This window comes from Nerophis ophidion, linkage group LG28, assembly GCF_033978795.1.
Source record: "Nerophis ophidion isolate RoL-2023_Sa linkage group LG28, RoL_Noph_v1.0, whole genome shotgun sequence".
In the NCBI taxonomy this organism is placed as follows: Eukaryota; Metazoa; Chordata; class Actinopteri; order Syngnathiformes; family Syngnathidae; genus Nerophis; species Nerophis ophidion.
Window position 1 is genome coordinate 33,279,389 of NC_084638.1, and position 14,554 is coordinate 33,293,942.

Sequence of the window (14,554 nt, forward strand, 5' to 3'; positions counted from 1 at the left end):
TCACAACTAGTGCAACACAAACTATTGTTCACATCACACAACATGTAAACATTCACAACTAGTGCAACACAAACTATTGTTCACATCACACAACATGTAAACATTCACAACTAGTGCAACACAAACTATTGTTCACATCACACAACATGTAAACATTCACAACTAGTGCAGCACAAACTATTGTTCACATCACACAACATGTAACATTCACAACTAGTGCAACCACAAACTATTGTTCACATCACACAACATGTAAACATTCACAACTAGTGCAACACAAACTATTGTTCACATCACACAACATGTAAAACATTCACAACTAGTGCAGACACAAACTATTGTTCACATCACACAACATGTAAACATTCACAACTAGTGCAACACAAACTATTGTTCACATCACACAACATGTAAACATTCACAACTAGTGCAACACAAACTATTGTTCACATCACACAACATGTAAACATTCACAACTAGTGCAACACAAACTATTGTTCACATCACACAACATGTAAACATTCACAACTAGTGCAACACAAACTATTGTTCACATCACACAACATGTAAACATTCACAACTAGTGCAACACAAACTATTGTTCACATCACACAACATGTAAACATTCACAACTAGTGCAGCACAAACTATTGTTCACATCACACAACATGTAAACATTCACAACTAGTGCAACACAAACTATTGTTCACATCACACAACATGTAAACATTCACAACTAGTGCAACACAAACTATTGTTCACATCACACAACATGTAAACATTCACAACTAGTGCAACACAAACTATTGTTCACACCACACAACATGTAAACATTCACAACTAGTGCAACACAAACTATTGTTCACATCACACAACATGTAAACATTCACAACTAGTGCAACACAAACTATTGTTCACATCACACAACATGTAAACATTCACAACTAGTGCAACACAAACTATTGTTCACATCACACAACATGTAAACATTCACAACTAGTGCAACACAAACTATTGTTCACATCACACAACATGTAAACATTCACAACTAGTGCAACACAAACTATTGTTCACATCACACAACATGTAAACATTCACAACTAGTGCAACACAAACTATTGTTCACATCACACAACATGTAAACATTCACAACTAGTGCAACACAAACTATTGTTCACATCACACAACATGTAAACATTCACAACTAGTGCAACACAAACTATTGTTCACATCACACAACATGTAAACATTCACAACTAGTGCAACACAAACTATTGTTCACATCACACAACATGTAAACATTCACAACTAGTGCAACACAAACTATTGTTCACATCACACAACATGTAAACATTCACAACTAGTGCAACACAAACTATTGTTCACATCACACAACATGTAAACATTCACAACTAGTGCAACACAAACTATTGTTCACATCACACAACATGTAAACATTCACAACTAGTGCAACACAAACTATTGTTCACATCACACAACATGTAAAACATTCACAACTAGTGCAACACAAACTATTGTTCACATCACACAACATGTAAACATTCACAACTAGTGCAACACAAACTATTGTTCACATCACACAACATGTAAACATTCACAACTAGTGCAACACAAACTATTGTTCACATCACACAACATGTAAACATTCACAACTAGTGCAACACAAACTATTGTTCACACCACACAACATGTAAACATTCACAACTAGTGCAACACAAACTATTGTTCACACCACACAACATGTAAACATTCACAACTAGTGCAACACAAACTATTGTTCACATCACACAACATGTAAACATTCACAACTAGTGCAACACAAACTATTGTTCACATCACACAACATGTAAACATTCACAACTAGTGCAACACAAACTATTGTTCACATCACACAACATGTAAACATTCACAACTAGTGCAACACAAACTATTGTTCACATCACACAACATGTAAACATTCACAACTAGTGCAACACAAACTATTGTTCACATCACACAACATGTAAACATTCACAACTAGTGCAACACAAACTATTGTTCACATCACACAACATGTAAACATTCACAACTAGTGCAACACAAACTATTGTTCACATCACACAACATGTAAACATTCACAACTAGTGCAACACAAACTATTGTTCACATCACACAACATGTAAACATTCACAACTAGTGCAACACAAACTATTGTTCACATCACACAACATGTAAACATTCACAACTAGTGCAGCACAAACTATTGTTCACATCACACATGTAAACATTCACAACTAGTGCAACACAAACTATTGTTCACATCACACAACATGTAAACATTCACAACTAGTGCAACACAAACTATTGTTCACATCACACAACATGTAAACATTCACAACTAGTGCAACACAAACTATTGTTCACATCACACAACATGTAAACATTCACAACTAGTGCAGCACAAACTATTGTTCACATCACACAACATGTAAACATTCACAACTAGTGCAACACAAACTATTGTTCACATCACACAACATGTAAACATTTCACAACTAGTGCAACACAAACTATTGTTCACATCACACAACATGTAAACATTCACAACTAGTGCAACACAAACTATTGTTCACACACACAACATGTAAACATTCACAACTAGTGCAACACAAACTATTGTTCACATCACACAACATGTAAATATTCACAACTAGTGCAACACAAACTATTGTTCACATCACACAACATGTAAACATTCACAACTAGTGCAACACAAACTATTGTTCACATCACACAACATGTAAACATTCACAACTAGTGCAACACAAACTATTGTTCACATCACACAACATGTAAACATTCACAACTAGTGCAACACAAACTATTGTTCACACCACACAACATGTAAACATTCACAACTAGTGCAACACAAACTATTGTTCACATCACACAACATGTAAACATTCACAACTAGTGCAGCACAAACTATTGTTCACATCACACAACATGTAAACATTCACAACTAGTGCAACACAAACTATTGTTCACATCACACAACATGTAAACATTCACAACTAGTGCAACACAAACTATTGTTCACATCACACAACATGTAAACATTCACAACTAGTGCAACACAAACTATTGTTCACACCACACAACATGTAAACATTCACAACTAGTGCAACACAAACTATTGTTCACATCACACAACATGTAAATATTCACAACTAGTGCAACACAAACTATTGTTCACATCACACAACATGTAAACATTCACAACTAGTGCAACACAAACTATTGTTCACATCACACAACATGTAAACATTTCACAACTAGTGCAACACAAACTATTGTTCACACCACACAACATGTAAACATTCACAACTAGTGCAACACAAACTATTGTTCACATCACACAACATGTAAACATTCACAACTAGTGCAACACAAACTATTGTTCACACCACACAACATGTAAACATACACAACTAGTGCAACACAAACTATACAACACAAACAACCCTAACCCTAACCCCCCCCTGCATCAGGTGTCCAAGTCCTCATCAGCCCACCAAAGCCTACACATAATCTGCAACAATGACACTTTTCTTTGTGACAAAAAAACTGTGTGCAATTACATATCCTTTTAACTTTGAAATATCTGATCATGCGACAAGATATTCCAAGATTTTTTCCGGTATGAAAAACTCCATCAAATATCTGCTTGCCACCTCGACTTGGGCTTTCAAAGCAAGTTGTACATCAATTTCTAAAAAACAAAATACAACTGTGTAATCATATCAAAATCTTGGTGTCAAATCTTAGAACGTTTTATTGTGAACACATGGAGAAGTTCTTGCTTGGCACGGTCACTTTACTTAATAAGTGGAAACACACAATTGTCAGATGGTGAACCAACCCAGGACCACCTGCACACTGACAGGACACACCTACACACTGACAGGACACACCTACACACTGACAGGACACACCTACACACTGACAGGACACACCTGCACACTGACAGGACACACCTACACACTGACAGGACCAGGAGTGTGTAGAACACACTTATACACTGACAGGACACACCTACACACTGACAGGACCAGTAGTGTGTGGGACACACCTACACACTGACAGGACACACCTACACACTGACTGGACCAGGAATGTGTGGGACACACCTACACACTGACAGGACCAGGAGTGTGTGGGACACACCTACACACTGACAGGACCAGGAGTGTGTGGGACACACCTACACACTGACAGGACCACCTACACACTGACAGGACACACCTACACACTGACAGGACACACCTACACACTGACAGGACCAGTAGTGTGTGGGACACACCTACACACTGACAGGACACACCTACACACTGACAGGACCAGGAATGTGTGGGACACACCTACACACTGACAGGACCAGGAGTGTGTGGGACACACCTACACACTGACAGGGCCAGGAGTGTGTGGGACACACTGACAGGACCACCTACACACTGACAGGACACACCTACACACTGACAAGACCAGGAGTGTGTAGAACACACTTATACACTGACAGGACACACCTACACACTGACAGGACCAGTAGTGTGTGGGACACACCTACACACTGACAGGACACACCTACACACTGACAGGACCAGGAATGTGTGGGACACACCTACACACTGACAGGACCAGGAGTGTGTGGGACACACCTACACACTGACAGGACACACCTAGACACTGACAGGACACACCTAGTCACTGACAGGACCACCTACACACTGACAGGACCAGGAGTGTGTGGGACACACCTACACACTGACAGGACCACCTACACACTGACAGGACACACCTACACACTGACAGGACACACCTACACACTGACAGGACCAGTAGTGTGTGGGACACACCTACACACTGACAGGACACACCTACACACTGACAGGACCAGGAATGTGTGGGACACACCTACACACTGACAGGACCAGGAGTGCGTGGGACACACTGACAGGACCACCTACACACTGACAGGACCAGGAGTGTGTAGAACACACTTATACACTGACAGGACACACCTACACACTGACAGGACCAGTAGTGTGTGGGACACACCTACACACTGACTGGACACACCTACACACTGACAGGACCAGGAATGTGTGGGACACACCTACACACTGACAGGACCAGGAGTGTGTGGGACACACCTACACACTGACAGGACCACCTACACACTGACAGGACACACCTACACACTGACAGGACCAGGAGTGTGTGGGACACACCTACACACTGACAGGACACACCTAGACACTGACAGGACACACCTAGTCACTGACAGGACACACCTGCACACTGACAGGACACACCTACACACTGACAGGACCAGGAGTGTGTAGAACACACTTATACACTGACAGGACACACCTACACACTGACAGGACCAGTAGTGTGTGGGACACACCTACACACTGACAGGACACACCTACACACTGACTGGACCAGGAATGTGTGGGACACACCTACACACTGACAGGACCAGGAGTGTGTGGGACACACCTACACACTGACAGGACCAGGAGTGTGTGGGACACACCTACACACTGACAGGACCACCTACACACTGACAGGACACACCTACACACTGACAGGACACACCTACACACTGACAGGACCAGTAGTGTGTGGGACACACCTACACACTGACAGGACACACCTACACACTGACAGGACCAGGAATGTGTGGGACACACCTACACACTGACAGGACCAGGAGTGTGTGGGACACACCTACACACTGACAGGGCCAGGAGTGTGTGGGACACACTGACAGGACCACCTACACACTGACAGGACACACCTACACACTGACAGGACCAGGAGTGTGTAGAACACACTTATACACTGACAGGACACACCTACACACTGACAGGACCAGTAGTGTGTGGGACACACCTACACACTGACAGGACACACCTACACACTGACAGGACCAGGAATGTGTGGGACACACCTACACACTGACAGGACCAGGAGTGTGTGGGACACACCTACACACTGACAGGACACACCTAGACACTGACAGGACACACCTAGTCACTGACAGGACCACCTACACACTGACAGGACCAGGAGTGTGTGGGACACACCTACACACTGACAGGACCACCTACACACTGACAGGACACACCTACACACTGACAGGACACACCTACACACTGACAGGACCAGTAGTGTGTGGGACACACCTACACACTGACAGGACACACCTACACACTGACAGGACCAGGAATGTGTGGGACACACCCTACACACTGACAGGACCAGGAGTGCGTGGGACACACTGACAGGACCACCTACACACTGACAGGACCAGGAGTGTGTAGAACACACTTATACACTGACAGGACACACCTACACACTGACAGGACCAGTAGTGTGTGGGACACACCTACACACTGACTGGACACACCTACACACTGACAGGACCAGGAATGTGTGGGACACACCTACACACTGACAGGACCAGGAGTGTGTGGGACACACCTACACACTGACAGGACCACCTACACACTGACAGGACACACCTACACACTGACAGGACCAGGAGTGTGTGGGACACACCTACACACTGACAGGACACACCTAGACACTGACAGGACACACCTAGTCACTGACAGGACCACCTACACACTGACAGGACCAGGAGTGTGTGGGACACACCTACACACTGACAGGACCACCTACACACTGACAGGACACACCTGCACACTGACAGGACACACCTACACACTGACAGGACCAGTAGTGTGTGGGACACACCTACACACTGACAGGACACACCTACACACTGACAGGACCAGGAATGTGTGGGACACACCTACACACTGACAGGACCAGGAGTGTGTGGGACACACCTACTCACTGACAGGGCCAGGAGTGTGTGGGACACACTGACAGGACACACCTACACACTGACAGGACCAGGAGTGTGTAGAACACACTTATACACTGACAGGACACACCTACACACTGACAGGACCAGTAGTGTGTGGGACACACCTACACACTGACAGGACACACCTACACACTGACAGGACCAGGAATGTGTGGGACACACCTACACACTGACAGGACCAGGAGTGTGTGGGACACACCTACACACTGACAGGACCACCTACACACTGACAGGACACCACCTACACACTGACAGGACCAGGAGTGTGTGGGACACACCTACACACTGACAGGACACACCTAGACACTGACAGGACCACCTACACACTGACAGGACACACCTACACACTGACAGGACACACCTAGACACTGACAGGACCACCTACAGAGGGACAGGACACACCTAGACACTGACAGGACACACCTAGTCACTGACAGGACCACCTACACACTGACAGGACACACCTACACACTGACAGGACACACCTACACACTGACAGGACACACCTAGTCACTGACAGGACCACCTACACACTGACAGGACCAGGAGTGTGTGGGACACACCTACACACTGACAGGACCACCTACACACTGACAGGACACACCTGCACACTGACAGGACACACCTACACACTGACAGGACCAGTAGTGTGTGGGACACACCTACACACTGACAGGACACACCTACACACTGACAGGACCAGGAATGTGTGGGACACACCTACACACTGACAGGACCAGGAGTGCGTGGGACACACTGACAGGACCACCTACACACTGACAGGACCAGGAGTGTGTAGAACACACTTATACACTGACAGGACACACCTACACACTGACAGGACCAGTAGTGTGTGGGACACACCTACACACTGACTGGACACACCTACACACTGACAGGACCAGGAATGTGTGGGACACACCTACACACTGACAGGACCAGGAGTGTGTGGGACACACCTACACACTGACAGGACCACCTACACACTGACAGGACACACCTACACACTGACAGGACCAGGAGTGTGTGGGACACACCTACACACTGACAGGACACACCTAGACACTGACAGGACCACCTACACACTGACAGGACACACCTACACACTGACAGGACACACCTAGACACTGACAGGACCACCTACAGAGTGACAGGACACACCTAGACACTGACAGGACACACCTAGTCACTGACAGGACCACCTACACACTGACAGGACACACCTACACACTGACAGGACACACCTAGACACTGACAGGACACACGTAGTCACTGACAGGACCACCTACACACTGACAGGACACACCTACACACTGACAGGACACACCTACACACTGACAGGACACACCTAGACACTGACAGGACCACCTACAGAGTGACAGGACACACCTAGACACTGACAGGACACACCTTGAGAGTGACATGCTGCATGCTGTCAGTGTGATGTTATGTGGTCTAGGAGGCGCTATAGAGCTGCACTGGCATAAGGTACTATAAAAAATATTGGATCCCAAATTCCGTTGGCATTGTTAGGGTGACAGGTGAACACATCCACAACCTGACCTGATACTGATACTATTTCACATCTCAACACATTTTTACTTTCATTCCTATTTCTACTTAACCTCCACTTTTATTGTGTCTATGTGTTTATATCGGACACGGTTTGTGTTTTAGTGCTGTATGTCGCCTGTGTTGGTGAGCCTAAGACATTGTTCTAGATCTACTCTATTCTACAAGGTGATTACCATATTTTACAGGCTATAGGGCGCAACAGGATATAAGCCACGCCCACTACATTTAGGGGAAGAGGATTTCCCATCCATCAATCGCAGATTGTGAAATGAGTTATTTACACATAGGGCTGGGCTATATTGCCTTTTTTTAATATTGCAATATTTTTAGGCCATATACCATATATATTACCATATTTTGACTGGGCCTTGAATGGACACTTGATGCATATAATCACAGCAGTTTGATGATTCTATGTGTCTACATTCAAACATTCTTCTTCATACTGCATTCATATATGCTACTTTCAAACTTTCATGCAGAGAGAGAAATCACAACTAAGTCCATTGACCAAAAGTGTATTTATTAAACAGTTATTAAGCAATGGCACAAACATTCAAGTCATTTCCAAAACAGAAAGTGCAAGATTGTCAGAGACATTTGAAGTGTCAAATAAAAATGAGCTGCATATTAGGAAATCAAATAGTATTCATCCTTCACTTTTTGGTATGTTACTAGCGAGTGACTTTTCAAATGATGCTACATATTAGCAGTAATGCTACTTTTTATAACAACGCTTTTGCCCCACACTTGACAAATTACGGTTGTCTGTTGGACATATTCCCACTTGAAGCCCAACCTCCGCCAGACGATGGACCCCCTGCTGTTTTATTGGGAATTAAGTCTTCCTTCATTTGTTACCAGATAAGCACTTTCTTTCTCTCGTACGGCTACGTTAGCAGCTAACGTGGCCCAGTCTGCTACCTCTCTGCTGGGCGAGGGCGGACACGTATGTGACTTATGAGGTGACAGTTTGTAAGAATGTGCGCCTGCTTGTCTGTCAGAAGGACAGAGAAGAGCCTGTAGTTTTATGCCCACAGCTAAAGCAACTGCGTCCGTCAGAACATGTACTCAAATATTACGAATTAGTCATTTTTTTATATCGCACAGAGACAAACCCGCAATATATCGCCCAGCCCTATCTACACAGAAATATTTAGTAAATGTTTATTTACATACCTTTAATTGTTTCCAAACGGTGTCTGTAACACGGCTGATCAAACAAAACAGAAGTCATGGTCATGGAGCCACTAGCTGCGCAAGCTAGCTCTCCAATCAGCTAAACCCACTCAATAACTCCATGCTGACGTTTGGTGAATTTAGAAAAAGAATGCTGTTGAAAAGTAGTAATACAAACACAGACACTCGCAAACCTGTTAGCTAACGTTAACAACGCTAGCGTCATTACATTACAACAGCACATATAAATATGCATGAAAACACTCCTACAGACGCTTTAGTATGTAAGAATTGTTTTAGTTATATTGTAAAACTTGCTTTGAGTGATGAATGAAGAATTAGAGACTGTGTGGCACTTTTTCTCCCACACTTGCAGACCTTGTCCCAGCTGCACCGGCAGTGAGCGAATGCATTGAAAAGATGGCGCCGTAGCACAAACACCCACGCACCATTTAAATGCTGAATGTATATGATTTGCTTCATGGCTGCCAGCAAAGAAAAATCCATAAATTATCCGCACAGTTTAATAAGGCGCAGGGTTCAAAGCGTGGGAAAAATGTAATAGCTTTTAGTCGGGAATTATGGGTATATGTTTATTTTGATATATTTTCACTGTTACACACAGAGGCCGCCATAACTCTGACCTGGCTCGGGCTGCACTATTTGGAACAAGAAGGAAAAACTTTTGAGATTTTTTTTCCCCTTCAAAATTGTGTTAGTGATTGAATTTGCAATTCTATTTTATACGTAGAAATGCATAAAACTGCAAATAACAAGTGAAAGAAGACATGTTACTTTATTCGTGTCTCATGCATGGCAATTTGGACGTGGGCGACTGTAAAATAGATTAGAAAATGTCAATAGATGTGTTTGTTGTAAATGAAATCATGCAGACAGTTCTGAGATGTTGACTGCATGGAGCCACCTCACCCAACAACAGAAACACTCAGAGTCCTGACCTCAACCCCATTGAGATACTGTGGCCTGACCTCAAGAGAGCGATTCACACCTGACCTCCTAGGCATATTTCTACACTGAAATAGTTTTGTAAAGATGGACGGTCCAACTTTCCTCCAGGTCTGGTCTGCAACTCCTGCTTCAGGTTTTTGCTGCCAACCAAAGGTTCACTGAGGTTTTCCAGCCCACACTGATTACATCTTGTGTGATAGCAGACATGTTCAGTGCAGTATTTATTACTTGAAGCAGACTGTCTATGAGATCACTCTTTCTTAACCAAGAAGTTTGTCTCAGCTCACTTGTAATACACTTGTCCACCACGTGGGGCAGTAATGACAATATCAAACAAACAGAAGAAGTCTGGTGCTAAAGTCAAATGTTTCTTCAGCGCAAAAATTATGACTGAAGTAGCCAAGCTGTATTTTCTTGTAAGGTGACAACTACCGAGTTGGCTCCTGCATCCTTTGATTTGTCAGTCTGAGGCCCTCAGTGGAAAAGTTGGTGGATCATACCTGAAATAATGAGTTTATACAGACCAGCCCCTTATTCTGAAAATGTAGTTTATTGGATTAAGAAAATAAAAGCAAACTTTTTTTTACAGTTATGGTGTTTTTTTTTACTCTTTTTGACTTCTTAAAAGAAAGTAAAGCAGAAGTCACCTGTAGAGGGAATGCAATTTCTCTGAACAAAGCATAAATCGGTTTTGCATAATTTAATGCCAAATAGCTTTTGGAGGCGTCACTAGTTGGCTGTGACGTGCAGTGCAGCGTGTGACCAGCGGGGGGAGCCAGAGCAGCGTTAAAGATGGAGTGTAGGCGTTGAGCAAGAAGACCAGAGGTGATGTCAGTCCTGGTGACACAAGTGGGCCTGCTGCAACATGCACCATGACAAAGATGAACCCACCTGATATGTGCCAGTCATTCACCCGCTTTGCCATCTTTCTGTTTTCCTGAAACAGCTGAGCTGGCGAGACTGTGGCGCTGCAGCTGCTGGCGTTTTGTTTGAGTGTGCGCTCCAAAGGAGACACAGGCAACATTGTGACTGCATGAATAGACCTGGCTCAGGGCTCGTAAGGCTGGGCTTTCAGGGAGAAAAGATGAGTGATGGGTGGAGGGTGGAGGTGACACAATGGAAGAAGAGAAGGGATTGCAAATGAACAAGATGACCTGTCCCACTTGGCAGAAATGCTACATCAATACAAGCTAATGGGAGCGTCCTTATTATTCATGTATGGAGAAGTGGGGGTGGGGTAGACAGAAAAGAATTGTGAAAGATGGATGGTGCAAGTAGACAGAACTCCATTGTATCGGGTTACAGATATTGCTCTGTCCCGTCTTCTCCACAGCACCCTGAAAACCCTGGAGCCGGAGTCCGCTTAGGATTCAGGATCAAGACATGTAGACTATGTTTACACTGCAGGCCATCCATCCATCCATTTTCTACCGCTTGTACCTATCGGGGTCACGGGGGTTGCTGGAGCAGGCCAAAGTGACCCAAATCGGGTTTCTTGGAAATCAGATTTTTTCCTGGCTGACTGTTTACTCTGCAAGTAAAACGTGATCTGTGCCAGACTCCAGTGTGAACGCACTCAGGCCCCAGGGTGGCCCCAGGGTGGCAACACGTGTCCAATCTGTGTCGCCTGAGGGCAAGAAATCAGATTTGGTGTGCAGTGTAAACGGGGCTCTAATCCACTCAATCTAAACACCCAAATATCCAGAAACTGATGTTTCACAGAAGAGAACAAACAGCCTGTCGTAGGATCAGCATAACGAGAAAAAACAATTGTCATTTTCAATGATTGAAAAGTCCTTTTCTTTCCCTAAACGTATGTATATGTGTCTCTCCAGGCCGGCCAGGAGTCCTTCCGCTCCATTACCAGGTCTTACTACAGAGGAGCAGCAGGAGCACTGCTGGTTTATGACATCACAAGGTAACTACCTGGTGTTCTGTGTACAGTGTGAGGAACTACGCTGCTCCTTTGCCTTCCCACTTACACGCACACTCCACTCCAACAAGTCGCCATAACAACGGAACTCGTACGTGAACCAAAAAGCTAGTGTCTGCGTAAGTGGGAAGGTTTCTACCAGTGTACCTTCCTCAAGATCACTATGTTAATGTAGCAGGGTTGTTAAGTTACCGTTACACAGCAGCAGTAGATTGTTGGCTAGAATACGATGTCACAATTCCTGTTCTGAGTTAGTTAGTGACCTCCCTACTCCCTGTTGTTGGACACTGGTGTTAAACGTGTCAAATCACAAGCTTGCACCCAGTTTTGTAAGCCTCTGAACGCTGTTATGCAGCTCCCTGTTTATTCTATATTGTCAACGTGGACCAGTCCAAGGTTGAACTAAGCACTGAGCTCTCAACACCATTGTGACAATACTACTTGGTTTGAGGAAGTGCGTAATAGTGGCATGTGCTAAATAACACCGGCATGCAGTGACATACATTCTGCTAAATGCAATCTTTTCTCATGTGGCCGGCAAATCTATTCAGTTTATCAAGTTCATTTTCGATCAGGATGGAAATCCAAATCCATGGTGTTCGTCTTGACGGTAGATATATTTATATAACGGTGTAGGATAGGATACATTCTGATACTTAGCATTTTCAACCCATATTAAGACAGGAAAGTAGACTCAATTTAGTGAAAAGTGAGAAAAGAATGACGCTGAAGCAGTGCAAAGTGGTGACCGATGAAGGACTTTGTCAACAGGATGTGAGGTAAAAGGCTCCGCCTCTGCAAAATGGACACGCCTCATGTGTACTGTACTGCACAGGAAGTGACGTCCCCAAAATGGCTGCACCCCAAGGCTTTTAGTGGCACACAAATGAATAAAGTGTTTGTACGCCAAGACTGGGTTGGCACACAGAGGCATTTCTGACTTGTTGGTAAATGGAAAAGTTTTCATAGAGAGGGATTTGTCAAAGGAGGTTCCTCTGTATTCACATTTGATTGATTGAAACTTGTATTAGTAGATTGTACATATTCCCTACAATTGACCACTAAATGGTAACACCCCAATAAGTTTTTCAACTTGTTAAAGTCGGGGTCCACGTTCATCAATTCATTTGTCAGTGTGACTGTTCAGGAGGGAAGATCACCTTGTTAGCTTTCAATGGGATCCAAAGTCATGCCTCTACTCCAAATGTTTCACTTGGGCTCGGACTTACTCCACAATGCAAATAGTTTTTCTATTGAATCTCATGAAGTGATGTGTTACGTCTAATGAAGTGGCTGGGGAAAGTTCCAGAGACCGCAGTCAGGAGTGCTCTAAACAATAATGTCAATTGTTTCCACAGGAGGGACACCTTTTACCACTTGACCGTCTGGTTAGAGGACGCTCGCCAACATTCCAACTCCAATATGGTCATTATGCTCATTGGCAACAAGAGGTTTGTTGTTGTCCTGCTTGATAGACTGCATGTTTGTCCCAAGGTATTGCTCACACTCAAAGGAAGGAACTTGCAATTGGCACACCTCCTGCCTGCAGTTTAGCAAGGTGGTGTTCTGTAAGATGGGTGCATGTCAAAATGATTACAGACAATGATGTTCTACTCAATTGAGGAAGTTCAAAGCCGCAAGTCACCTCAGCTTGTTGGTCGCGGTCGTCTTGTGTACCTATCCATCCATCCATTTTCTGCCGCTTATTCCCGTTCGGGGTCGCGGGGGGCGCTGGCGCCTATCTCAGCTACAATCGGGCGGAAGGCGGGGTACACCCTGGACAAGTCGCCACCTAAGTCTTAAATGAAAGTAGTTACAGATGACGGAGCTCAATGTCCAAAACATCTGATTGTTGGATGGACTAAAACATGGCTGTCCAAGCTGTGTCATGAGTTCAAGAAAGCAGCCTTCAAATTCATCTTATATCCCAGGCA

General features: G+C 44.3%; 1 protein-coding gene across 1 annotated transcript in view; it reads left to right on the forward strand.

Moving 5' to 3' along the window:
- The window catches only part of rab2a (RAB2A, member RAS oncogene family), a 54,362-nt gene that overhangs the window by 21,769 nt on the left and 18,039 nt on the right, over window positions 1-14,554 (forward strand). The window contains exons 4-5 of the mRNA XM_061891369.1: window positions 12,523-12,605; window positions 13,979-14,071. Coding sequence (XP_061747353.1) covers window positions 12,523-12,605; window positions 13,979-14,071 — 176 coding nt within the window. The remainder of the gene's footprint in view (window positions 1-12,522; window positions 12,606-13,978; window positions 14,072-14,554) is intronic.